This window comes from Pangasianodon hypophthalmus, chromosome 14 (assembly GCF_027358585.1).
Source record: "Pangasianodon hypophthalmus isolate fPanHyp1 chromosome 14, fPanHyp1.pri, whole genome shotgun sequence".
Lineage (NCBI taxonomy): Eukaryota > Metazoa > Chordata > Actinopteri > Siluriformes > Pangasiidae > Pangasianodon > Pangasianodon hypophthalmus.
The window spans coordinates 113,677-138,260 of NC_069723.1; the positions used below are offsets into that span (position 1 = coordinate 113,677).

Here is a 24,584-nt window from a genome sequence, read left to right on the forward strand (position 1 = left end):
AGTTTCTGCTCGATAGGGGGAAGCCTGCGGTGTGTCAGGGATCCAGATCAGTGTTCTCATTTCCATGAGGGAACACTGATAATGGAAATGACTGGGTTCCCCATAGTACCAGCAGTGCAAGGCTTTTCACCAGTCCTGGTGGGCACAGGAGGTTCCCCCTGTGTGGAGAGATTGTGGGGACATTAGAGAGGAAAGACAGAGATGGTAGGAAAAGCGGGGTGAAAATAGGGTCCCAGGGGCCTGGCTTCGGGGCACTGATACCTCAGTCCTGGTTGTATTCATGTTCGTGCCATGCATATCTAGTTCTTGTTTGTTTTGTTTCATGTTCATAGTCTTTGTTTTCGTGTGTTTCACTCTAATAGACACCAGTCTGCATCCACCTCTGCTATCAATCCGTGACAGAAAGCTAGACCCAACTATGGATGCAGCAGATTTTTTCAAGGGCCAGCAAGATCTCATGGAAAAGAACTGCCTGATGTGGGAACTACAGGGAATGAGAGAATGGGTCAGCACCATGCTGGAATGGCTCGAAGCCATGTGCCCATGAGAATATGTTTTGAGGGGGGTGCTCCCGACCAGGCTGGAACCATCTCCCACCCTCCTTGCCCCACTGAGGATGTACCTCTGCTTTGTTGCTCGGCTGAGGACATTCCTCCCTCCCTCTGCCCCACAGAGGACATTGTTACATCTCACAGCTTCACTATGGGCATCACTCTGTCTCCCTGCTCCAGAGGACGTCACGTTGCCATATGGCTCTGCTTTGGACATCACTCCACAACCCGGCTCCCCTTCGGACATCGCTCTGCCTTCTTGCTCGGCTGAGGACGTCACTCAGCCTCCTTACTCTGCTGAGGACATTGCTCCTTCCCCTTGCTTCCTGGTGTGCGTCTCTCCCCTCTCTTGTTTCACAGAGGACGTCGCTCACCCCTCTGGCCTTCGTCCAATTTTGTTTGGATTTCTGCAAAGTGAATGCAGTTTCTAAATTTGATAACACTCCCGTACCTCATTTGCCTCAATATGCAATATGCACCTGGATTGGTTTACATTTTTCATGTGTGCTGGCCATGTTTCAAAGCCTGATGGATCAGGTGTTACGGGCCCCACTGTGTATATGCACTGCATATTTAGATATATATTTAAATATAATAATGTACAGTAATGATTGGCAGCATCATATGCAGATGTGAGGGTGAGCCTAAAGTCTTTGAGACGAGCCAGCCTCATGGTGAACCCAGCGAAATGTGTAATTGGATGGGTGGAGATATGGCATTTGGGCTTCCACTTGGGTTATGGGAAGGTGGATCCCCAAATTAATAAAACTGCTCCAATTGCGGTCTGCACAAGACCCCACTGTGGCAGGTGGGAGCGTGGTTTAGCGAGAGTCTGCAGCGGAAGTGTGGGGAATGAGAGATTTAAAATGGTACACCTATGGCCCATTTGTGAGTGTATATAATAATAAACTGTTTCTTTCTCTCTCTCTCAGTGAGCTGAGTGTGTGTGCTCATTCATGGAACTGATGAGGCAGACACCTAGAGTAGCTGGAAAGAGGCCAAGTTTTAGCAGATCAAAGCATCATTTATGTTCTTCTTCCATTTGCTTTCTTTTTTCCTGTCACTAAAGTATAGTGTCATGGCACACACTCAAAATAAAAGCTCATTTGTGCAATTACCCTGAGTCTGCTGGATTCCTGAGTAGCATTCTGTTGTCATTGCCACAGTATAAGTCTCTAAATTGAATGGTCTCAGCTGCTGAATCTTTGAATTCAACCGATTCATGTTTGCCACCAACTAATGATTTATCTACAGTAACCCAGACTGCTTTCTGAGAATTTTCAGCTAGCAAGTTGTACTAGTCAGGGCAGTGGAAAAAAACATCGAGATGCACAGCAAAGAAAGCAGGCTAAAGATTTCAGACAGTCAACTGCAGAAGACTACGGAAATGTCTTTTTATTTTCTTTTGCTTTAATGGACAGTTATTTATATACCCCTCATAAATGAGGGGGTCTTATTACTTCTCAGTTGTATTTTACTTTTATTCACGAACAATGTATACTTTTATAAAGATAATATATAAGTTATTTAGCATTAACAGTAACTGTTTTCATTTTATTTACAATAACATTTAATTTTAACATATTGTTTCAAATATTGTATCTACACTATTAATTATTAATTAGTACATAACTAAATTATTTGTAAATCTTAATAAAATGTTAAAGTATGGTTAAATCATTAACTATAATTTAGTCTTGCTAGTCTATATATATATAAATATATATATATATTCTGTAATAGCCTAATAATATAATAGACTGGCACTAACCTGAACCTCCAGTAGTTTTCTTGGGTGTCTTGGTTCATCACCTTCCATTCTAAGAAATAGTATGGCTTAGTGAGAAACAAAGTTTTAGGTGAGAGAGAGAGAGAGAGAGAGAGCGAGAGAGTATGTGTGTGTGTGTGTGCACAGGTGACAAGTGGCCCCATGCACACACATTCACACACTCACACCCAAGACAATTTACAATAGCCAATCCACCTGCTGGCATGTTTTTGGGAGGTGGAAGGAGACCAGAGAACCCAAAGAAAACCCATGTAGGCACCATGAAAACAGGCACAGAAACTCTGTGACCGGGGACCCTGGATGTATGAGGCAGCAATGCAGCCCACTGTGCTGTGTAGCAAAACTAATGAAGCATATCCACTTGCTTTTTGCATGAATTTTTTTGTTTTCTTAGTATTAATTATGAATTGAGGTATATATCCAGTCATGTTTTAGTTTTCTGAAAATTTCTATTTGTGTGTATTTTTCCACAGCGGCTGCTACCTTTGAGGATTTCCAGATTCGTCCACATGCTCTGAATGTGCACTCATACCGTGCCCCTGCCTTCTGTGACCACTGTGGAGAGATGCTTTTTGGCCTAGTGAGGCAAGGGCTAAAATGTGATGGTGAGAGCTACTCGTCTTTAGGAACACTTGAAACAAGAGTAAAAATGAAAGAATTCCAATTAGTTCCAGTCTAGATTTTGTACAACACAATGCTGACATTTGAGTTACATATGCCATTAAAGCATTCACAGGTCTTTGTTGTTTATTCATAGTGCTCTTATTTCTGATGGCTATCTCCCTCTTCAGGTTGTGGGCTGAACTACCATAAACGTTGTGCTTTTAGCATTCCCAATAACTGCAGTGGGGCGAGGAAGAGACGGCTGTCAACCACATCTCTCACCAGCAGCCAGTCTCTCCGTCTTTCCACCACTGAATCCCTCAGTAGTTTAAGCACCAGCACAACCTCTGAGGAAACAAATCTGATCCGCTCACACACACAGATGGTAAAGCTCACACACCCATCCACATGCCCAGTCTTAGCTACAGTGCTGTGAAAAAGTATCTGATTTTTTCTGTTCTGCATATTTATCCCACTGCTTTGTTTCTTAACTTCAAACAAAATTTAAACCTGAGTAAACACAAAATACAGGTTTTAAATTATTGTTTCATTCATTGAAGGAAAAAAGTTATCCAGCACCAACGGGCCCTGTGTGAAAAAGTAACTGCTCCCTTAGTTACTCAATCAACTAATTAATCATATTTATTTGATAATTGGATTCGATTACACAGGGTTGATTACTGCCTTGTTGAATCTAAACATCATTTAAATGGAAACTTTCCAGCAAAGTGAAGTAGATTAAAGGGTCTGAACAAACAGCAGACTATGCCACAATCAAAAGAAATTCTGGAAGTGATGAGAAAAAAGTAATTGAAATATATTGGTCTAGAAATGCTTACAAAGCCAGTTCCAAGGCTCTGGGACATCAGCAAACCACAGTGAGAGCCATTATCTCCAAATGCAGAAAACCTGGAACAGACAAACATCCAAGGAACTGCAGGCCTCACTCATTTCAGATAAGGTCAGTGTTCATGATTCCACCATTAGAAACATTAGAAAGAGACTGAGCAAAAATAGTATCCATGGCAGTATAGCAATGCAAAAACCATAGCTAATCAAAAGGACCATAAAAGCTGGGGCACATGACAGCATACACAACTCATGAACACAGCAGACTCAGAGTGAGATTGCTGGTGTATGTTTTTTGTCATGTCACTGCACAGTATTAAGAGGGAAACCCACACAAAAAACCCAACTAAATGGAAACTTAGTGGCTTTTCAGCTGCTCTGTCTGGGCTCAGCTCACGCTTCACACACATCGGTCCCTCTCACTAAGAGAAAGAGAGAGAGGGACAACAGCTTGTTAATAAGCACCCACAAATAAGTGACAGGTCTGACATGTTAATTTATACTTTCCTACAGACTCCCACTAAACCATGCCCCCACTTCCCACAGGGCTTATATCACATTTGCCAAAAAACACCTTGATGACCCCAAAGCCTTTTGGGATAATGTTCTGTGGACTGATGAGTCAAAATTCAAATTAGAGAGACATGGATCCCTTTCATCTGGCATAAAGCTAACACAGGATTCCACAATTAGAACATCATACCAACAGTCAAACATGGTGGTGGTAGTGTGATGGTGTGGGGATGCATTGCTACTCCAGGGACTGGGCAACTTTCCATAATTGACCATGAATTCGTCTGTCTGCCAGAATATCCTAATCTCAAGCTCAAGCGCAGCTGAGCTATGCAACAAGACAATGTTCCAAAGCGCAAGAACAAGTCCACTTCTGAATGGCTGAAAAGAAAGTAAATTAAGGTTTTGGAGTGGCCTATTCAAAGTCCTGACTTGTACCCCATTGAGATGCTGTGGCAGGACCTTAAAGGGGCAGTTCATGCTTGAAAGCCCCCCAGTGTGGCTGCAGTAACGCAATTATGTAAAGAAGAGTGGGCTAGAATTCCTCCACAGTGATGTGAAATACTGATCTCCAGTTATCTGACACATTTAGTTGTAGTTGTTGCTGCTAAAGATGGCACAACCAATTATAGCATTTAGGGGACAATTAGTTTTACTGTCACATGTGTGATTATAGCAGTTGCATAACCTTTTTCCTTTAATAAATGAAATAATAGTTTAAAACTGTGCTTTGTGTTTCCTCATGTTCTGCTAGTCTTATATTGCATTTTGTATGAGGATTTGAAACCATTTTTGTGACAAATATAAAGGAAATCAGGAGGGGTAAATACTTTTCATAGCACTGTATGTTCAAGCTTATGTTTTACATAAAACTGCATATAGTCAAAAATGGGGTTACCATATGACATGCAGCACACTGTAGAAGAGTATCATTTAATTTTTAAAGGAAATTTGTTTAGATTATTTACATATCAGAGCTTCAGCTGCAAAATTCTGTAAAAAAAAAACCCTGCATAGTCACCACCAGGGTTACCTTATGACATGCAGCACACTGTAGAAGAGTATTAGTACGGTGGTGGTACCTGATGCTATTGGAGGATACTTAAAATATGTCGTCACTTTTGATCACTCAGAAGAAGTCTATTCAGTGATATATTTTAAATATTTAGTAATATGAAAACATTCAGGTAGTGTTCGTAATGGTATGTCCCTATTATTTACAGTATCATTTGTATAACCTCATTATGCACTCAGACCTAAAATGTAACTTAATTGGTGAATTTCCTCACAAGTTACTTACAGCTATATTTTTATTGCATGACATAAATGGCTAAGTATTAGTTAAAATTAATTATTGAAAAATTTTATGATTGCCATACTGAAGACATAATTGTTTTATATGATATGGCCTTCCAGATGCTCATATATTTGGCATCTTGTAATACCAAACAGTAAACCCCTTTTATTTTTTCTATTTTTCTCTAATTGTTGTATAGCCTCGAACTCCCAGTGAAGCACGGCGGTTCTACACAGGCCGGCCTGTCCACCTGGACAAGATACTAATGAGTAAAGTAAAGGTGCCACACACATTTGCAGTGCACTCCTACACACGGCCCACCGTCTGCCAGTACTGCAAAAGACTGCTCCGGGGCCTTTTCCGCCAAGGACTGCAGTGCAAAGGTCTGAACGTCTGGTGTCAAATGATGTTTGGGGTCACTTGAAATTAGCAGGGCTTAAGGGAAGGGGGGAATCTTCATCTTCCTAGCTTCAGCAGCTATAGTGTGGACTTAATTAGCATTGGGTGTGGTTGTGCCATTCTTAATAAGATTCCCCCTATTTTTGCTTTTACATGTAGCTATAGTTACTCTGATGAATTATAAAGTAACACTACCTAAGGCCAAGACATGTTTCTGGAGACTTTTTTATGTGTGAGACAACAAAAAAAAAAGATATTTAGAACAAAGGCAGTGCCACGTGCCTCTAATATAGCTGGTGTGTCTTGAAATGCTTCTTAAAATGGATGCATTTCAGTACACACCAGCTACTTTAAAGGTGCCTTAGAAGCACATAAAACATAAAGCTGCCTTTGTTTTAAACATTGTTTTTCATTCACATGCTTAGGTGAAGTGAAAACTTCATAGGAATCCATTGAAATCATACATTCTCAATTACTGTTCACTGTCCCACTGTGCTCTTTTTACAGCTAGCCCAACTTCACCAGTCCCCATGTTTCACTGATAAGGTTTTAAATGTGGGCATTTACTTTCTTGATAAAAAAATTAAATACGCTGTTGTGCCAGTAGTGCATGCAGAATGAATGCAGTGTGGATTGAACAGACAGTCTTGTGTGGAAAAAAAGCATTGTGTAAGTTCTGCTCTACAAGCGTTTCTAGCACTAGCACATTTCAGCAGTCTTTTACACAGCTGGGGACTGTCAATCATTATGCAATTTGACACACCCACACAGTTCTGATCAGGCTTTTATTTATAATTTACTTATAATTAAATTGTAGATTTCTTGAACATCTTTATTATCACAAAGATTCTTTTAAACATTTGAAACCATGCTGCCATGGGATTAAATTTACCTTACTGGTTAGCTATGTATTGTTTGCGTCATGTCAGTCAGATAGAAGTAGTAAAGATTTTATCCTAAAAACAAAACTTGACTGCTGCACAGAATGAAACTGAAAGGTCATTACGAGTTATTATATAATTGAGAAACTTATTTCTAGTTTTTTGTGTCTTGTTTGTGTACTTCTGTCTTGTCGAAATTAAGTAGGAGGAAGTAACTCAACATCCAGCGACTAATGACCCTTACACATTCCTCAGCTGTATTAAGCTGGTGTCTGTCATCTGGCTTTGCTGAAACATAAAGCTCTGTGTCTGTGAGGAGCTTTGAGTTTCTTTTATTCTTCCTCTTTTTAATGCAATTTGAGGGCTTTTCAGTGAGCATCTCATAAACTTAAAAATCACACAATAAAAAAGACCAAGAAGTTCACTGCTTGTCTGATGTTCAAGTTCAAACTCAAGTTCAAATTCAAGTTCAAGTTCACATGCATGTGTGTGTTGCTTTGGCTCACTGTGTCTACTGAACGGAAAGACACATATAAGTACGTTGCCATTAATAACACACAGGTAAGAACTTGTTACCTGCCGGTTCACACCACCTCCTCTCTCCGTCCACAGCCGATGCTTGACCACACCCCTGCTGCCACAGTGATCTATGGTATCAAATACTGCAATCAAGTTTTACAAACCAAGAGATGCAACCCTGATTGGAGGCTAGTAGTAGGTCATTTACTACTTTAGTAGTGCAGTCGCAGTACTGTGATGAGGTCTGAACTCTGACTGAAATATGTATTTCATGTCTGTGATTCCTATTCAAGTATGAATTTAGCCACTGAGCTACTTAGCAACAAAATGCAGTTTAGCATCTATGTATATATATTTCAAATGCGCTTGTGTAAATGTGACTTCTCTGAAATAAATCTAAAATATAACCTAGAAGGCCCCTAATAATATTGAAATGTGTGTGTATATATACACCAATCAGCCATAACATTAAACCAGTGACAGGTGAAGTGAATAACATTAATTATCTCAGGGTGGGATTAGGCAGCAAGTGAACAGTCAGTTCTCGAAGTTGATGTGTTGGAAGCAGGAAAAATGGGTAAGCATAAGGATCTGAGAGACTTTGACAATGGCCAAATTGTGAAGTCTAGAAGACTGGGTCAGAACATCTCCAAAACAGCAGGTCTTGTGGGGTGTTCCCGGTATGTGGTGGTTAGTACCTACCAAAATTTTTCCAAGGAAGGACAACCGGTGAACCAGCGACAGGGTCATGGGCCCCCAAGGATCACTGATGCGTGTGATACTGTTAAAGTTAATGCTGGCTCTGATAGAAAGGTGTCAGAACACACATTGCATCGCAGCTTGCTGCGTATGGAGCTGCGTAGCTGCAGAGCAGTCAGAGTGCCCATGCTGTCCACCACCGAAAGCTCCTACAATGGGCACATGAGCATCAGAACTGGACCATGGAGCAATGGAAAAAGGTGGCCTGGTCTGATGAATCACGTTTTCTTTTACATCATGTGGACATCCAGGTGTGTATGTGTCACTTACCTGGGGAAGAGATGGCACCAGGATGCACTCTGGGAAGAAGGCAAGCCAGCGGATGTGATGCTCTGGGCAATGTTCTGCTGGGAAACCTTGGGTCCTGGCATTCATGTGGATGTTACATTGACACATATCACCTACCTAAACATTGCTGCAGACCAGCACAGGGTGCTCTTCCCCCTCCACCACCTGGGACAATATGGCTCCCAGCCCTCTGTCTGATGTGTCCATCTGCAAACCAAAGGAGAGAGAGAAGAGAGAGAAGTAAAGAGAATGTAAGAGAACATAAGCACCACAGAGTTCAACTTTTAATGAATAAAAGCTTGTTGACGCAGCTCTGTCCACTGAACCAGATCTGGCACTCACTGTTTAGTGAGATCAGTCAGTGGGCTGCTGTCTTATCTATTTGGGGACACCAAGTGGAAGCCCAGATACCATACTTCCACCTGTCCAATGGCACAGTTCTTTGGGTTCGCCGTGAGTCCTGCTCATTGCAGCGATCTCAGGACAGCCCTCAAATGCTGAATGTGCCACTGCCAATCATTATTATAGATTATGATATCGTCTACATAGGCAGTGGCATAAGTAGTGTGTGGACAGAGGACTCTGTCCATGAATGGCTGGAATGTCACTGGGGCCCCGAGCAACCCAAAAGGAAGGGTCACGCATTGGTGTAACCCAAATGGAGTGGAAAAGGCCATTTTTTTCACAGAACTGGACTGTTCTGATCGCTCCTTGATTACCACCATATCGAGCATGGCTGTGAGCTCCTCCTGAACCATTTGGTTTTTGTGCTTGTGCAAATGATAGTGGTGGCTTTGTACCACCACCCCTGAGTGCATCTCAATGTGGTGTTCTATGAGATTAGTGCGACAGGGTAGGAGTGAGAACAAGTCGGAAAATGCAACTTGGCAACCTCTGTAATTTGGGACAGTGATAGGTGGTCTGGGGTGGATTGAGCTGCTGTTTTTAGATTTATGTCCTGTCCTAGCTCCTCCCTCTCTGGAATGACTGTCACCAAAGCCACGGGGACCACCTCTCTCCAAGGGTTAAGGAATTGAGGTGGTGAATCTTCCACGCCCTGCCTCTATCCCTTTGCGTTACCTCATAGTCGATGTTCCCAACTTGCTGTGTGACCTCAAAGGGCCCTTGCTACTTGGTGAGAAATTTGGAGCTTGATGTGGGTAATAATATGAGCACTTTATCTCCCTGTGAAAATTCCTGTAGCTGATTACCCCTGTCATACAGTCGGCACAGTCATTCCTTGGCCCTGACGCGAATTCTCCTGTGTTAGGTGAAGTCAAGTTGTAGATTTGACACAACAAGGTTCAAAAATGAATTTCATTTTTGCTGTTGGAAGGTCCCTCCTCCCTATTTTCCCTAATGACATCTAGGATTCCTCAAGGCTTGCGCTCATTGAATAATTCAAATGGGAAAAACCCCATGGAAGCTTGTGGGACACCTCGAACTGCAAATAACAGGGGCTCGAACTTATCCCAATTTGGAGCATCATTGTGAACGAACTTATAAATCATATTCTTAATTGTTCGATTAAACCATTCCACCAGCCCATCTGTCTCTGGATGGTTAACACTGGTGTGAATTGGTTTAATCCCCAAATATTCGTACAGCTCACAAAGAGAGCATGACAAAGGATGTGGACATAACATGGAAGAATGCCTCTGCAGCACTGCGTGCTGAGATGTTGCAGAGATACGCTGCTTCCAGATATCGTGTTGCATAGTCCACTAAAACTAACACAAATCGATGCCCTTGTGCAATCCATTCTAATGGCCTGACGAGATCCATACCAGTTCTTTCAAAGGGGAATTCGATTAAGAGCGGATTCACCAGCTGACATCCACGATGTCGGTTCTGTGTTTTATCCTGCCTTAAGTGCCCCGCCATCAGATTATGTTGAGCTTTCTGGAATAACATTTCCCAACGGCTCTTCGGGACCAACAATTTGGTTGGTTCCTCTTTGGTTTGAGTGTCCTGCATCACTCAATATAACCTATTTTTAATAACTGCAAAATAGAGGCAGGAGAGCACAATGTTGGGCTGAACCCGGTGACTATCAACTTTCATTTGGTCTAAGGCGTGCCTGAGAGTTTTGTGATGAGTCTGCTCCAAAGGGAAATTCCTGAGGCAAATTCCCCCAAAGGGCAGGGGAGCTGGGTCTTTCCCACTCTCCTTGTCTTCCTGATGTAGGGCTGATGTTGACGGCCCAGGCAATTCCACCCCAGCCATCGTTGCACCCCTCCCACACCATGTTACACTGCTGCAAGACCCATCCACACACATTCCCCTCAACAACATCTGAAATGCTGGCCAATTCGTTTCCAAAATCAGTGGATGGGTGAGGCGGGGACTAACCGCCGCCTCTATTTTATGTTTTTGTCCCCTGCCAACAGCTTTGGGTAATATTCACATCAACCATCAGAATGGGAAAAAAAATGTGAACTCAGTGATTTTGACCGTGGCATGATTGTTGGTGCCAGACCTGACGTGCAAGACCCGATGTGGACCCCACCTGAAAGATCTGCAAGAATTGCGTGATACAATCATGTGAATATAGACCAGAATCTCAAAGGAATGTTTCCAACATCTTGTGCCATGAAGAATTGAGGCTGTTTGAGAGCAAAGGGAGGCCCTACCCAGTATTACTATAGTGTTCCTAATAAAGTGTTTGGTCAGTACATACTGAGCTTTTTTCAGAGTTGAGTTACATGTGCAAAGTGAGGAGTTAATAACAAAATTGCACACATCAGTATTCAGCATCCAATGTACATAAGTATGGACTTCAGTGCTACTTGGACAAATGCTCAAGACTTGCACATGTAGGGTGGAGTTTGCCAAAAAAAGAGAGATGTGTGTCAGTTCTGCAGTTCTGGCCTTGAATTTAGGTACATTTTTCTTGCTCGATATCAGCTTGAGCTAGGAGCAGTGTTAAGTCCAGTTGACCACTGATTGGTCAGCTTATCCTTCAATGCTTCAATCAATTTGCTTGTTTTGCTATGATAGGAAGCTTCTTCATACAAAATAATCTAAACTTATCACTTAAAAATAACAACCTAGCTGGCTAAGGTTAGCCACTACTTTCCCTCCAGAAACATGTCACACCAGGACTGCCCATAAACAGCCAATTTGCTCTGACTCAGCATACAGATGAAGGTCTCATGTTACCTCTGCTTGGGCTAAAACTCGCACAGGCAACTGTCTTTGGAATTAGTCAGTCTTTTTTTTTTTTTATTTTGTTGGGTACTGCATTATGTGACATGTATACCATACTGCTTAAATTACTTTATCACTAATATAATTGTATTAGATTTTACTGATAACGTGTTGTGTATTTCTCCTCATTCAGACTGCAAATTCAACTGCCACAAGAGGTGTGCATACAAAGTGCCTAATGATTGTCTTGGGGAAACTATTGGAGGTAATAAAACATTACTGCACATGGGTTCTTCATCAACGTTGCACAGAAATGGGCACAGATTCATGTCCACAGAATAACATATGAAAGAATCTGCTTCAGTGAAGCTGTTAGAGGTGCTTGTGTCAGAGGTTGCCAAATTGGCATTAAGGTGTGCAAAAAATGAAAACTTGAAATAAAGCATCAACTGTGAAAGTTTAATTAGAGGAAAGCATGAACCAAAAGGTTTTCTGTAAGAAACAGTTACAGTATTCAGTATATTGTTGACAACAATAGCCAACTAATATTTTTACCAGATTTACTTTGGTTATTAGGTTTGTTACATTCAATAAAATTGAGAAAAGTGGGATGCACTCACTGTGTTTTGCAAGTCAAACTGGGGTCATTCATATGGTCATATATTTCATTATATGACCATATGATTTCCAAGAAGATTTTCTTTTAATAATGATAGAGAATGATAATTTAATAATGATGAAAAACACAAGCAGTGAACAATGTTTTTTAATTAATGATTTTTTTTTGTAGAGCTCAGCAGAGGTATGCAGCTCTGTGCATATCACATGATCTATGTGAGCTACAGTGGAGTTAATATTCAAGATTCTGCACTATTTCTAGGTCCCTATTTAAATGTAAGCAAATTTGATATATTGACCATGTTAACTATTTTGTACAAAAGGTCAGATTTTCCTCATGCCTAATCTATTCTTTTGACTCATGTGTTCAGATGCAATTCTGAAAGGTTTGATCTAAAATGGATCATAAAGTTTTGCACAAACTTGTGGAGTCCATACCAGCTTGAGTGCACACTGTCATTAAAGCAAAACGAGGACATACCGAATACTATGAAACTCTGAAATTCATATAAATATTTCCAGGATTCTACTTTTCACTCAAGTTGTCAATAATATAATTTGTAATGAAAATTGTTGTATTCGATTTGAAAAGAATACAGAATAGAAGCATTTTCACTACTGGACCCCTTATGAACCCCACTATATATGAAGCAATGGTTTAAAATATGAACGCATGTCTTTTGTTTGTATGGAAATATGGTAGAAACATAAGTTTATTTCGGAACTCAGTATTCCTTAGGTCGGTTTAAAACCAAAGAGCACTATTTCATTTATGTGATATTAATAAACTTGGTATTTGTTTTATGACCAGTATTGCCAGGCTCTGCGTGTAATGTCTGCTGTAATATCCAGCTGCAAAACACCTGTGAATGCCTAGACCTCCTTTTGGTAATAGTGTAGTCCCATGAGAACTACACTGCCCATCTTGCAGTGAGGTCATTCCTGCAACTGGGACTACCCTATTTAAGCGGACTGGGGAAACACTCTGGTGCTGAGTCTTCTGATTAGATGAGGCCAGTAAATTGTATATTTTCTGGTTCTGCGGTTGCAGGGGTCTTTGTGGAAAAAGGGGAAAATAACTTCTCTCTATTTTAGGATATACATATATATATATATATATATATATATATATATATATATATATATATATATATAATAATACATTTTATTTATAAAGCATATATATATATATATATATATATATATATATATATATATATATATATATATAATTTTTTTCTGAGTCTGTGAACTGTGTAGCTGGCTCTATATGGTTTATTTTTCTTTGTTTCCTTTCCCTTGCCTTTTGGGGGTCTTCAGTGCACCCTCTGTTGTCCCTCCCCTGTAAGTCATTCAGTAGACTGCTCGCCTCTGCCAGGGAGGATCTGGGTTTGATCCCCCACAGTCCAGCTCTTGCTTTCTTCTGTCTGCTCTCTTATCTCTAGGGCTTACTGGCATTCCTGTGACACTGTCAGATAGCATTGTCTCAGTGTGTTAGTGTACTCACCATTTCAGTCTTGAGAACCAGGTTCAAGCTCCAATAAGCACAACTTTCACTTCACTCATTTTGACTGGCAAACTCTGCTATTGAGTCCACTCTTTGGGTGCTTCGCACAAGAGGGTTGTTCAGATGCTCATTCTAGATAGATAGATAGATAGATAGCATTTATTGTCATTGTATTTCTACAATGAGATGAATGGAATGACGGGTCACATCTTCCCCCTATAAGGAGAGAAGAGGTCCTTAAAGCAGCCATGCAAGGCGCTAACGTCCTCTCTCATCCGCGATAGAAGAACATTAACAGAACAGTCAAAGCAATAAACAAAGTCACAAACACATACGACAACATACAATGGAGCAGTTACGTGAGGGGTCTTTTTTGTTGGTTACAGTACAGGAGGGTGGGGGGGGCAAGAGATTAGAAAAAAAGAGGAAAATGTGACACTGAGGCAGTCCTTGACTAGGGTAGAGTATTTACGAAAACAGTGTGTACTAGCCGAATTTGATATAGTGTGCTTTGGGGAGCTGTTGTTATCACAGCTGTGTGTCTTTGGAGTGTCCGGTGCAGATCAGAGTCAAAACAAAGCATATTCTGCGATGAAGGTCCTCTGGGAGAAAGAAAAATTAGCCGAGGAGGAAAATGCACAAATATAATCAAGCAAATCTAAGAACTCAGGAGATCGTACAATTTAGTCGGTCACCTGGTTCTGCATGGCCCCCAACTTTATGTCCCCTTGCAGGGCCGTGAGACCCCTAGTCATCTCCTCCTGGTGCGTGACCATGATTGCGGACTGGGTTGCGTTGGATTTACACAGTTCCGAAAACATATTCGTGATGGTATCCAAGCGTCGGGGGATGTCCACGGATTGTAGATGGTACAGTTCCTTAATCCGTGTCACCTTCTGATGTAATGCCCTCACCTGGTCAGCAACGGCTCCACAATGGTGTGTGATGACAGCTGACAGCTTGGGGGATTCTTTATTGGCTGCCTGCTTTCCAATTTGTCGATAGATCAGGAACATCCCCAGGCCAATCATCAGGACACCTGCTATCAAAAATCCAAATATGTAGACATCTTCGACGTCTTCTAGGGACAGAGGTGCCAGACAGATGATGTTCCACTTGTTCCAAGAGTCCATCGTGTATCCAGCAGCAAAAGGACATGTCGGCTCTCCCGAACCAGCATTCCTTCGTGAAAGGATCCTATCAATTGCGTTGAGGGACCAGCTTATCAATTCCATAATTTAGGATTCGAGAAGCTTCACCAGCAGAAGGAAAAATAGAGACGAGACGGGAGAGGCACACAGACACAGCAGAGAGAGGAAAAAAATGTGACCGCCTCCAGCGAGAGTCAGAGGCATAAGTTGCCTTGTAATCCATTCTGATTACAAGGCAACTTATAACCCTGTTAAAGTGAGACTCAGCCAGAACAGACCCAGCTGAGCTTTACCAGGTCAAAACCACACTCCATAACCAGGGGACCAACATTGGTCATGAGCAGATTTTGCAGCAAATTCTGGACCAACTGCAAAATTTTGCACTTAATCAGCAGACAGGTCAACAGTCTACTCAGCCAGTGGTTGCATCCCCTTGAGAGCGGTCCTCCCATGAAAACCCTATCAGCAGACACCAAACCGAACCCCATTTGCCAGCTCCAGAGTGATATGATGCCAGGGCAGTGTTGGGGGTTTTAATTGCAATGTTCTCTAACCTTTGAGTTACAGCCCTCCTGTTTCCCTACCAAATGCTCCAAGGTCACTCACGTGATCTATTTGCTTATTTGCTAAAGCTCTCATATGAGCTACTGTGGCTTGGGAAAACCAGTTGGCACTGTGCTCCTCCCTTGATGAGGGGAGGGAGGGACTTGTGCAGCTCACCTCGGAGCAGAGAAATGGAGGACGAAAATGCTTAATAAACAAACAAACAAACAAACAAACAAATAAATAAATTAATAGTTTTTTAAAAATAATTTAAAATAATTAATTTAAAATATGTAATCTTATTGTAAAATAACAATTTAAATTTTCCATTGTAATTTTATTTAATACACTGCTTTTAACAATGGACATTGTCACAAAGCAGCTTTACAGATCTAAAATTTTAATTTAAATTTCAATTTATCCTGAATGACTCAGTGAGTAACAGCCACTAAAATCTAATGAGCCCTAAAAGATCATTTTTTTTTATTACCCATCACTCCTCCTCCATCACTGTAAGGGTTGTTTATTCACTTTCCAGTGGCAAGGCCCTTCAACAACAATGGACATAACATTAATTACATTTGAGTGTGCATAGGTAGTTGTTGTTATGGGAGCAATGAATTGAGGAAATGTAAGGAGAAATAGCTTATCTACACATATATAACTTATATATATATACATATATATAATCTAACCTTAAATCTGTCCTTTTGTACAAAGCAGTTAACATGGTCAATATCACAAATTTGCTTACATTTAAATATGGACCTAGAAATAGTTCAGAATCTTGAACATTAAACATTCAATATATTGACAATTTACCTTCTTTGTTTTAAATATTTCAAAATTCTAAAACCTTTTGCTTATTTCCAATTTTAAATGAAAAAAAAAAAAAATCCCAGATTTTAAACGTGGTGATAATATATACAAGCTGTTTCATGGTGTGTGTTATCCCCTCATTATTTTACTTATAAGTAAGCAGATAAAAGTTCTAGAGTTGATTCACTGCCAGTAAAGCAAGCCATAATTAAGCTGAAAAATCGAAACAAGCCCAGCAGAGAGATGGCAAAAACATTAGTTATGGCTAAATCAACTACTTGGTAAAGAAAAACACACCTGTGAGCTCAGGAACACCAAAAGCCCTGAAAGACCATAACATAACTGGAATATAACTTTGGGGGTTGACAGAAGAATTTTTTCCCTGGTGAAGAAAAAACCTTTCACAACAGTTAACCAGATGAAGAACACCCTTGAGAAGGTTGGCATATCAAAGTTAACAATCAAGAGAAGACTTCACCAGAGTAAATACAGTAGGTTTAGCACAAGATGTAAAACCTTGGTAAGCCTCAAAAACAGGAAGACCAACCATTAGAGTTTGCTGAAACATTACATTATATATCTTTACATCCGTGGTGAGCAGAAAAGCATCTCAGAACACACATCACATCAAACCTTGAGGTGGATGGTCTACAACAGCAGTTGTCCAATTTGGGTTAGCCAGTGCCCACCGTGGCCTCAGATTCCTGTTCTTGGCTGACAGAAGTGGAACCCAATGTGGTCTTCTGCTGTTTTTTTGTTTTTGCACAAAACTATGTAAACTCCATAGACTGTTGTGTGTGAAAAATCTTAGCCCATCTGACACCAACAACCATGCCATGGTCAAAGTCACTGAGATCACATTTTTCCCCATTCTCAAGTTTGATGTGAACAATAACTGAAGCTCTTGACCTGAATGGTCTTACGCATTATGTTGGTGCCACCTGATTAGCTGATTGGATATTTTCATGAATGACCAGCAAGTAATGTATCTGAATCCACTCATGTACATTTTGTATTCATTGTGTGGTTTCGCCTATGTTGATCTCTCTTTTCTTTCTTTCTCCTTATCACAGATATGTTTAGTCCAACTGCAGACACAGAAGTACCAATGGACTACAGTAATGAATATTTGGACTCAGAAAGAACTTCACTGATGGATGAATCAGATGAGGCCTGCAGCATCCCTGGCTCCTTCTCCCCTGACAACAGTCAGGATGGAGCCAGTGGAGACCAGAGGTCAGATAAACACTATCTCTGTTACTCACTCTCTTTCTTTTTAAAACATGAATTAAGCGTGTGTTCTGATCTCCTCAGTGCTAATATTCCCCTCATGAGAGTGGTACAGTCAGTGAGACACACCACACGCCGCTCCAGTACAGCTATTAAGGAAGGCTGGATGGTGCACTACAGCAACAAGGACACCCTGGTACACTGCTTTTCTAGTTCATGTAAATAATTCCCTCTGCACTGCAACAAACAGGAAGAATGTAAGGAAGGTATATTTCTATGGCTAATACAGATTGAAGGGGGAAAAGAGGGGCAAATTAACATTAAATGCTTGAAATGAAAGAAATTATGACTTCCAGATTTAAGATTTCCAGAAATAAATTGCAAGGTTATTAGTTTGTTAATATTGGATTAATTGCCTAGATGGAACCATACAGACAAATTATTTGTTTTAGTTTTTCAGTGAATTATTATTTCTTTATTTTGCATCCTTTATCTGCCTTAAAGGACAGAAATATCTTAGCCTATACACTTACCTGAGATTCTGCTCTGCGCTCTCTTGCATAATATTTTTTTCTTTGCATTTTTGGTAGGTGCTCATATGTATTGTCATCATCTGATGTTTTTAATGTTTAGTATTAGATGCCACACAAGCAATTGGCCTGTGTTTTTAACTATCATCTAGTCTTCACTCGAATTACTGCTAGTCCTGTTATTTAACCAGGTAAACAAAGGTTAAATGCATATTGATGAATGAAAAATGTTTACATACATATATTTACCAGATCTTGCAAAAACCTATATACACTATATTGCCAAAAGTTTTGGGACGTCTGCCTTTACATGCACATGAACTTTAATGACATCCCATTTTTAATCCGTAGGGTTTAATATGGAGTTGTCCCTTTGCAGCTATAACAGCTTCAACTCTTCTGGGAAGCTTTCCACAAGGTTTAGGTGTTTATTGGAATTTTTGACCATTCTTCTAGAAGTGCATTTGTGAGGTCAGGCACTGATGTTGGACGAGAAGACCTGGCTCGCAGTCTCCGGCTCTAATTCATCCCCAAGGTGTTCTATCGGGTTGAGGTCAGGACTCTGTGCAGGCCAGTCAAGTTCCTCCACACCAAACTCGCTCTTCCATGTCTTTATGGACCTTGCTTTGTGCACTGGTGCGCAGTCATGTTGGAACAGGAAGGGACCATCCCCAAACTGTTCCCACAAAGTTGGGAGCATGAAATTGTCCAAAATGTCTTGGTATGCTGAAGCATTAAGAGTTCCTTTCACTGGAACTAAGGGGCCAAGCCCAACCCCTGAAAAACAACCCCACACCATAATCCCCCCTCCACCAAACTTTACACTCGGCACAATGCAGTCAGGCGAGTACTGTTCGCCTGGCAACCACCAAAACCAGACTCGTCCATCGGATGGCCAGACAGAGAAGCGTGATTTGTCACTCCAGAAGGCCACATGAAGTTTTATAGGTCTGTAGCTATTGACACTGCAGAAAGTTGGCGACTTCTGCGCACTGTGAGCCTCAGCATGCGCTGACCCCGCTCTGTGATTTTACGTGGCCGACCACTTCGTGGCTGAGTTGCTGTTGTTCCCAATTGCTTCTGCTTTGTTATAATACCACTAACAGCTGACCGTGGAGTATTTAGTAGTGAGGACATTTCACGAGTGGACTTATTGCACAGGTGGCAACCTATCACGTTACCATGCTTGAATTCACTGAGCTCCTGAGAGCGACCCATTCTTTCACAAATGTTTGTAGAAGCAGTCTGCATACCTAGGTGCTTGATTTTATACACCTGTGGCCACGGAAGTGATTGGAACACCTGAATTCAATGATTTGGAGGGGTGTCCCAAAACTTTTGGCAATATAGTGTATTAAAAATATATTTTTTATCTTAGTTTCTCCTTCAATCTATGCTTCTTGCTTTCTCTTCTCCTCACATATATTTCCAGCTTATCATCTTCTTCATGCATCTCTCCTCCTCTCTGTGGGGTGGAGCAGCTTTCTTTCTCACTAATTGATACATTGACTCATTGTTGACCTATGATTCCTGACCTCTCATCCCCAACAGAGGAAGCGACACTACTGGCGCCTGGACTGCAAATGCATCATCCTTTTCCATAATGACACCACCAATAAATACTACAAGGTAAGAATTTTACAAGCTTATGCAGTTTACACAAAAAGAGACTTGTTACTGCTTTTGTATCTTAATATGAGTATGGGCCAATATTACTCATTTTCATGGTTTAAGCAGTACATATGTGATAGTTTTCCTTATATATTTTCCTTATATATTTTAATAAAGCATCCGTATTAAGAACATAAACAAATACTTCCCTTTTGATGTCTGAAGATACATCGTCGTTGGAAGTAAGAAACTCCTAGGTCTTGCTGTGAGCCATAAACCTTCATCCCTCCTCTGATTACAGCCATGCCCCCTGATTACAGCTTAGGGATGTGATTGGACAGTCATTACATTAACATGTGGCATGTACCCCAGTGGAAGCATAGTGGTTATCTTCAGTTCATAGAATATTGTTGTTTGCATGCATCTCGTGAATATCCTCAGTGCTAGAGAGGGCCCAAAGTGAACTGGAATGCCTGTCCCTGTGAGGAAAATCTCAGAAAACATCTGTTTTCCAGAGCAATTGGTACATGAAAGTAAGCATTGAACAGATCAACAGTCATGAACCAATCGTGGTTGCACAGCTACAGGGATATCTGACAATTTCAGCTTATGGAATGGCAGGGTTTTTGGAAACCTACTTTTTTCCAGATCAGGTAGTACATTGAGTATAAACCATTGTTCTGAACAGCTAAGTCTACTTTCTCTATAATGCCTTTGTCCAGGAGGGAGCACAGTTCTTGGGACTGTGCAGCAAATTTGACTGAATTTGCAATTGACAAGGCCCTTAGCAATTGGGCGCTACTGGCAAAACTGAAACCAGTAACTGTGACATTTTCGACAGGACCCACTGGTTTGAGCTGCTGCCCAGTGAGCAGTTTTTGGCTGTGAAGCATCCCAAAGACAGTCCCCAAGTGTTATTGCTGAGTTCTGTGGAATCCTTTAGTAGTAGAGGGGGTGCTTTCTGTATGCATGTCCCCTGCTCGAGTGAGCACTCTTACACCTGCTAGAGCTCTGTGAGTGCAGTTCTGTCCCTCTAGTGTTTGTCCCAGGCTGACGAGACCTGAGTGGCTGACCTGCCAATTACTTGGGTTGCAGTGACTTAGAAGAGCTTTGTCTCCATTCTACTCTTTTTGCTTGGGTTTAGACTCTGAAAACTGTATTCCACTTTCAAGGCCTTCTCTGGCTGCAGGTCCAAAAACTGACCATGGTATATAGAACAAATTTCATAGGTTAATTTTTCATGATTGGCAGTTTTGACTGAGCCTATCATAACTGGTGTCGATACAGAATCAAATTGGCTTGGCGCAAGTGCTTTATTTACCAGAAGTGTGGTTTCAGTCAACTTCATGACTGATCATTCTTGCACTGTGGCATAGCAAAAAACCTTGTGTCTGAAATTGTCCAAAACAGCTAATTTGACACTGAGGTTTGTCTTAAATACAGCCACATGTGCGCTCCCAGTTAACTCCTAATTATGATAGTTGGCTTCACAAGGTTCTAAAAGTCATTACATTAATTTCTAGAATCTTCCAGACTGTTTAAATAGACAGTTAACTTGGTGTATGTAAAGCTTTTACCCACTGGAATTCTGATATAGTGAATTAAAGCTGAAATAAATCTGTCTCTAATCGATTGTTGTAAAATCACCTCTGGCATGAAAAGAGTAGATGCCCTAATTCACTTGGCAAAAGAATTGTATGATGAGATGAAATGTGTGAAGTTGTGAAAAACTGAGATTAAATACCTTTAGCCTAGGTGTATGTAAACTTTTGGCCTGATAAAAAAAAAAGCACTATTTTATTTTTTGTCCAACTGAGCACTTGTGCAGAACCGTGTAAACTTTAAACATAACGCAGAACAGAATGAGTGGGTTGACTCATAGGGTATGGCCATAGATGCCAGCTAACCACTGTGTATATACGGTAAAGTATGATTACATTACCTAGTAATATATCCTCTGGATTCTCTGTGACCCTGACCCAGAACAAAGCAGTCATTGTTATACTGTAAATGAATTGTAGTTTTGACCTGTTAAGATTACAATTTATACCTGAGAAAATAACAGCAAATTTTTATAGTGTATATTGATTTATATTAATTGAGGCTGCTAATGAGTTTGGATGTGACTGTAGATTGATCTGAAATATGATTCAATGACAGTTCATGTCTTTTGTCTTCCCAGGAAATACCTCTTTCTGAAATTCTTGAAGTTTGCCCAGCAAGTGATTTCAATCTGGTGCCCAGTGGTGCTAGCCCACATTGCTTTGAGATTGTGACTGGTACCATACGATACTTTGTGGGTGAGGACTCGAACCCCTCCCAATTACCTAGTATGACAGTTCCCACCTCACCAAATAGTGTAGTACCCAGTAGTGGAGTGGGACAAGAAGTTGCCAAAGCTTGGGAAAGCGCCATCCGTCAGGCCCTTATGCCGGTCATCTTCCAAGACAATCCTCCATCTGAAGGCAGCACCCCTCACAGTAAGGACAAGATCTCTGAATTTATCAGTTTTTTGAGGTTGATTGCTTCAGTGCTTAATTTCAAAATGTTTCTCAGGACAGGCATCAGTCAGTATTTCAGTGTCCAACAGTCAGATTCAGGAGAATGTGGTAAGTGTGCATACTCTGTACAATTAAGAACAGTCTTCTGATGAGGAATATTAAGGATTATGATGATGAGGAAAATAATGATAATTATTTACTGATATTATAACTGATCTTTTCTGTAGGATATTGGCATGATTTATCAGATTTTTGCTGATGAGGTTCTGGGTTCTGGCCAGTTTGGAGTGGTATATGGTGGTATGTATACTCAAAAATTTAAAGAAAGTTTTAGCAAAATGTGACAGACTATGCCAACTCAGTTTCATATTGTTATAAGCATATAATAATATAATATAGTTAAATTTCATAATAATATAGTTATTTCCTTTTATCCTATAAAACATATTTTATACAATCATTGTTTACTAAACAGGAAAGCACAGAAAATCAGGAAGGGATGTGGCTGTTAAGGTGATCGACAAGCTTCGTTTTCCAACTAAACAGGAGAGCCAATTGAGGAACGAGGTGGCCATACTCCAGGTAGCCATTATGGGGAAGTGTGGTGTGGGTGGTTGGGGGTGTGAAATTCCACTGTAACAGTGATATGCTTAACCCACTTTGCTCAAGAATTGCACTTGATTACCACCTGTTTAGACCCCCTCTTAACAAAAAGGTAGTGCCAAAATTGTATTTTTCTGGCTTGAAAGTCTGGTCATATTTCTTACAAGCTGGTTTTGAGTATGTTCACCATTTATGTCACGATATAATAAGGGCCTTTGTTTGTTTCCTTTCTCTTTCCCTCATTCTCCTGTGATTGTGAGAGAATGTCTAATATCTCTTTTTTTCCAGAGTCTGCGTCATCTGGGCATAGTGAATCTGGAGTGTATGTTTGAAACTCCTGAAAAAGTGTTTGTTGTTATGGAGAAGCTTCATGGAGACATGCTGGAGATGATCCTCTCAAGTGAGAATGGACGACTACCTGAGAGGCTCACAAAGTTCCTGATCACGCAGGTCAGAATTTCTTTATGTAGGCAGGGACAATGTGTTACTAAATTGAGTATATACAAAACATTAGGGCTGTCTATCCTATACATTAACTACTTTAAGTATTCTTTCAAAATTTGGTTATCTGTTTGTAATGACTCAAAATTGCTACAAAACATCTTAATCTAAATGTATACAGACATTTGTACACAGGTGTCAGTTCAGAATCATATTTGCTGGGTTAATACTTAATGAGTGTGGGCTTACATCTGCCTTGCTGTACTTCTTGCAGCAACGCTATTCATATTCTATACAGGTATAAAATTGAGTCATTTGATACATATACTTTTATTAAACCATATACTTTGCTCTTGTGGCTTTTCTCTCTTTTTCATGCTGTTTATCTGCAGATCCTGGCTGCCCTAAGGCACCTCCACTTCAAGAATATTGTGCATTGTGACTTGAAGCCTGAGAATGTGCTGCTGTCTTCAGCCGAGCCTTTCCCACAGGTAAAGACATCATAAAAAACACAAAATGTAACACTCACAATAAAAGTACAGTGAGATTTCATAGTTTTGTACATTTGTTTTCTTCTCTCTGATTTGATAAGTTATGACTAATAAACAATTATATAATTGGTTTCTTGATTTTATATCTTTATAATAGGTATTGGCATTTTTTAATTTTACTATAATCGAGAGTCCTAACCAAATCCACTGTTAATGAATAATTATGTTCAGATTTACTAAGGTTTTTGTGTGTAAAAACACATGCAAACTTTATAGCAACCTGCAAATGCAACATGTGCTAACAGGGTCTTGGCTGATGAAATCTTTCAAATGAGCAAAGTAAATGTCTTACGTCTTATGTCTTTTGGCTTAATAAATGGCTTACAGTTAGGAGCATTTTTCCATAAAAATGCAAAATGCAGAGTGGTGTCCATGTAAACAGATGAAATTAAAACACTCAGTGTATTTTACTTTAAGTTTGAAAGTCACCTGAGGACTGGTGTTCGCATTCAGAAATTGGAACAGCTAAAGGACATGTAAAGGTATTTAAAGTATAAAGGTTATAAAGGCTTCTATAGCTAAGATATAGTTTGTTTTTGCCAATTAAAGACAAAATAAATCCATTATTTTATTAAAGCGTCTCAAAATTATGTTTCATAAAATTATATTCTTATCTTAAATTGATGAAGTTTTTTAAAATTATGGCTTAAATATTACCATAGTGAAGTTTGTTTCATTTTAGATATTTGCTGCACATTACCAACAGCATTCAGAGATGCCAACAGTATGTCAGGAGGCAGAGATGGCTGCAGCTGCATGTAATGCTTTATTTAAACAGACAGGCAAACAAATTGTACATTATTGCGGACATTGTAAATAATTCCAAATTGTGAGGCAAAAACATGGTCAAAAACAGGCAGATAATCAGGCAATTGACAAAC

At 40.3% G+C, this 24,584-nt stretch overlaps 1 protein-coding gene across 2 annotated transcripts in view; it reads left to right on the top strand.

Moving 5' to 3' along the window:
* prkd2 (protein kinase D2) overlaps positions 1-24,584 on the top strand; it is a 62,085-nt gene that overhangs the window by 26,378 nt on the left and 11,123 nt on the right. The window contains exons 3-15 of one of the 2 annotated variants that reach the window (XM_026943405.3): positions 2,814-2,945; positions 3,132-3,328; positions 5,802-5,985; positions 11,792-11,863; positions 17,310-17,472; positions 17,551-17,662; positions 19,548-19,625; positions 21,790-22,087; positions 22,164-22,216; positions 22,336-22,408; positions 22,584-22,690; positions 23,000-23,161; positions 23,545-23,643. In XM_026943405.3, coding sequence (XP_026799206.1) covers positions 2,814-2,945; positions 3,132-3,328; positions 5,802-5,985; positions 11,792-11,863; positions 17,310-17,472; positions 17,551-17,662; positions 19,548-19,625; positions 21,790-22,087; positions 22,164-22,216; positions 22,336-22,408; positions 22,584-22,690; positions 23,000-23,161; positions 23,545-23,643 — 1,730 coding nt within the window. Of the gene's footprint in view, positions 1-2,813; positions 2,946-3,131; positions 3,329-5,801; positions 5,986-11,791; positions 11,864-17,309; positions 17,663-19,547; positions 19,626-21,789; positions 22,088-22,163; positions 22,217-22,335; positions 22,409-22,583; positions 22,691-22,999; positions 23,162-23,544; positions 23,644-24,584 lie in introns of both variants that reach the window. The other variant, XM_026943404.3, reaches the window with a different exon arrangement.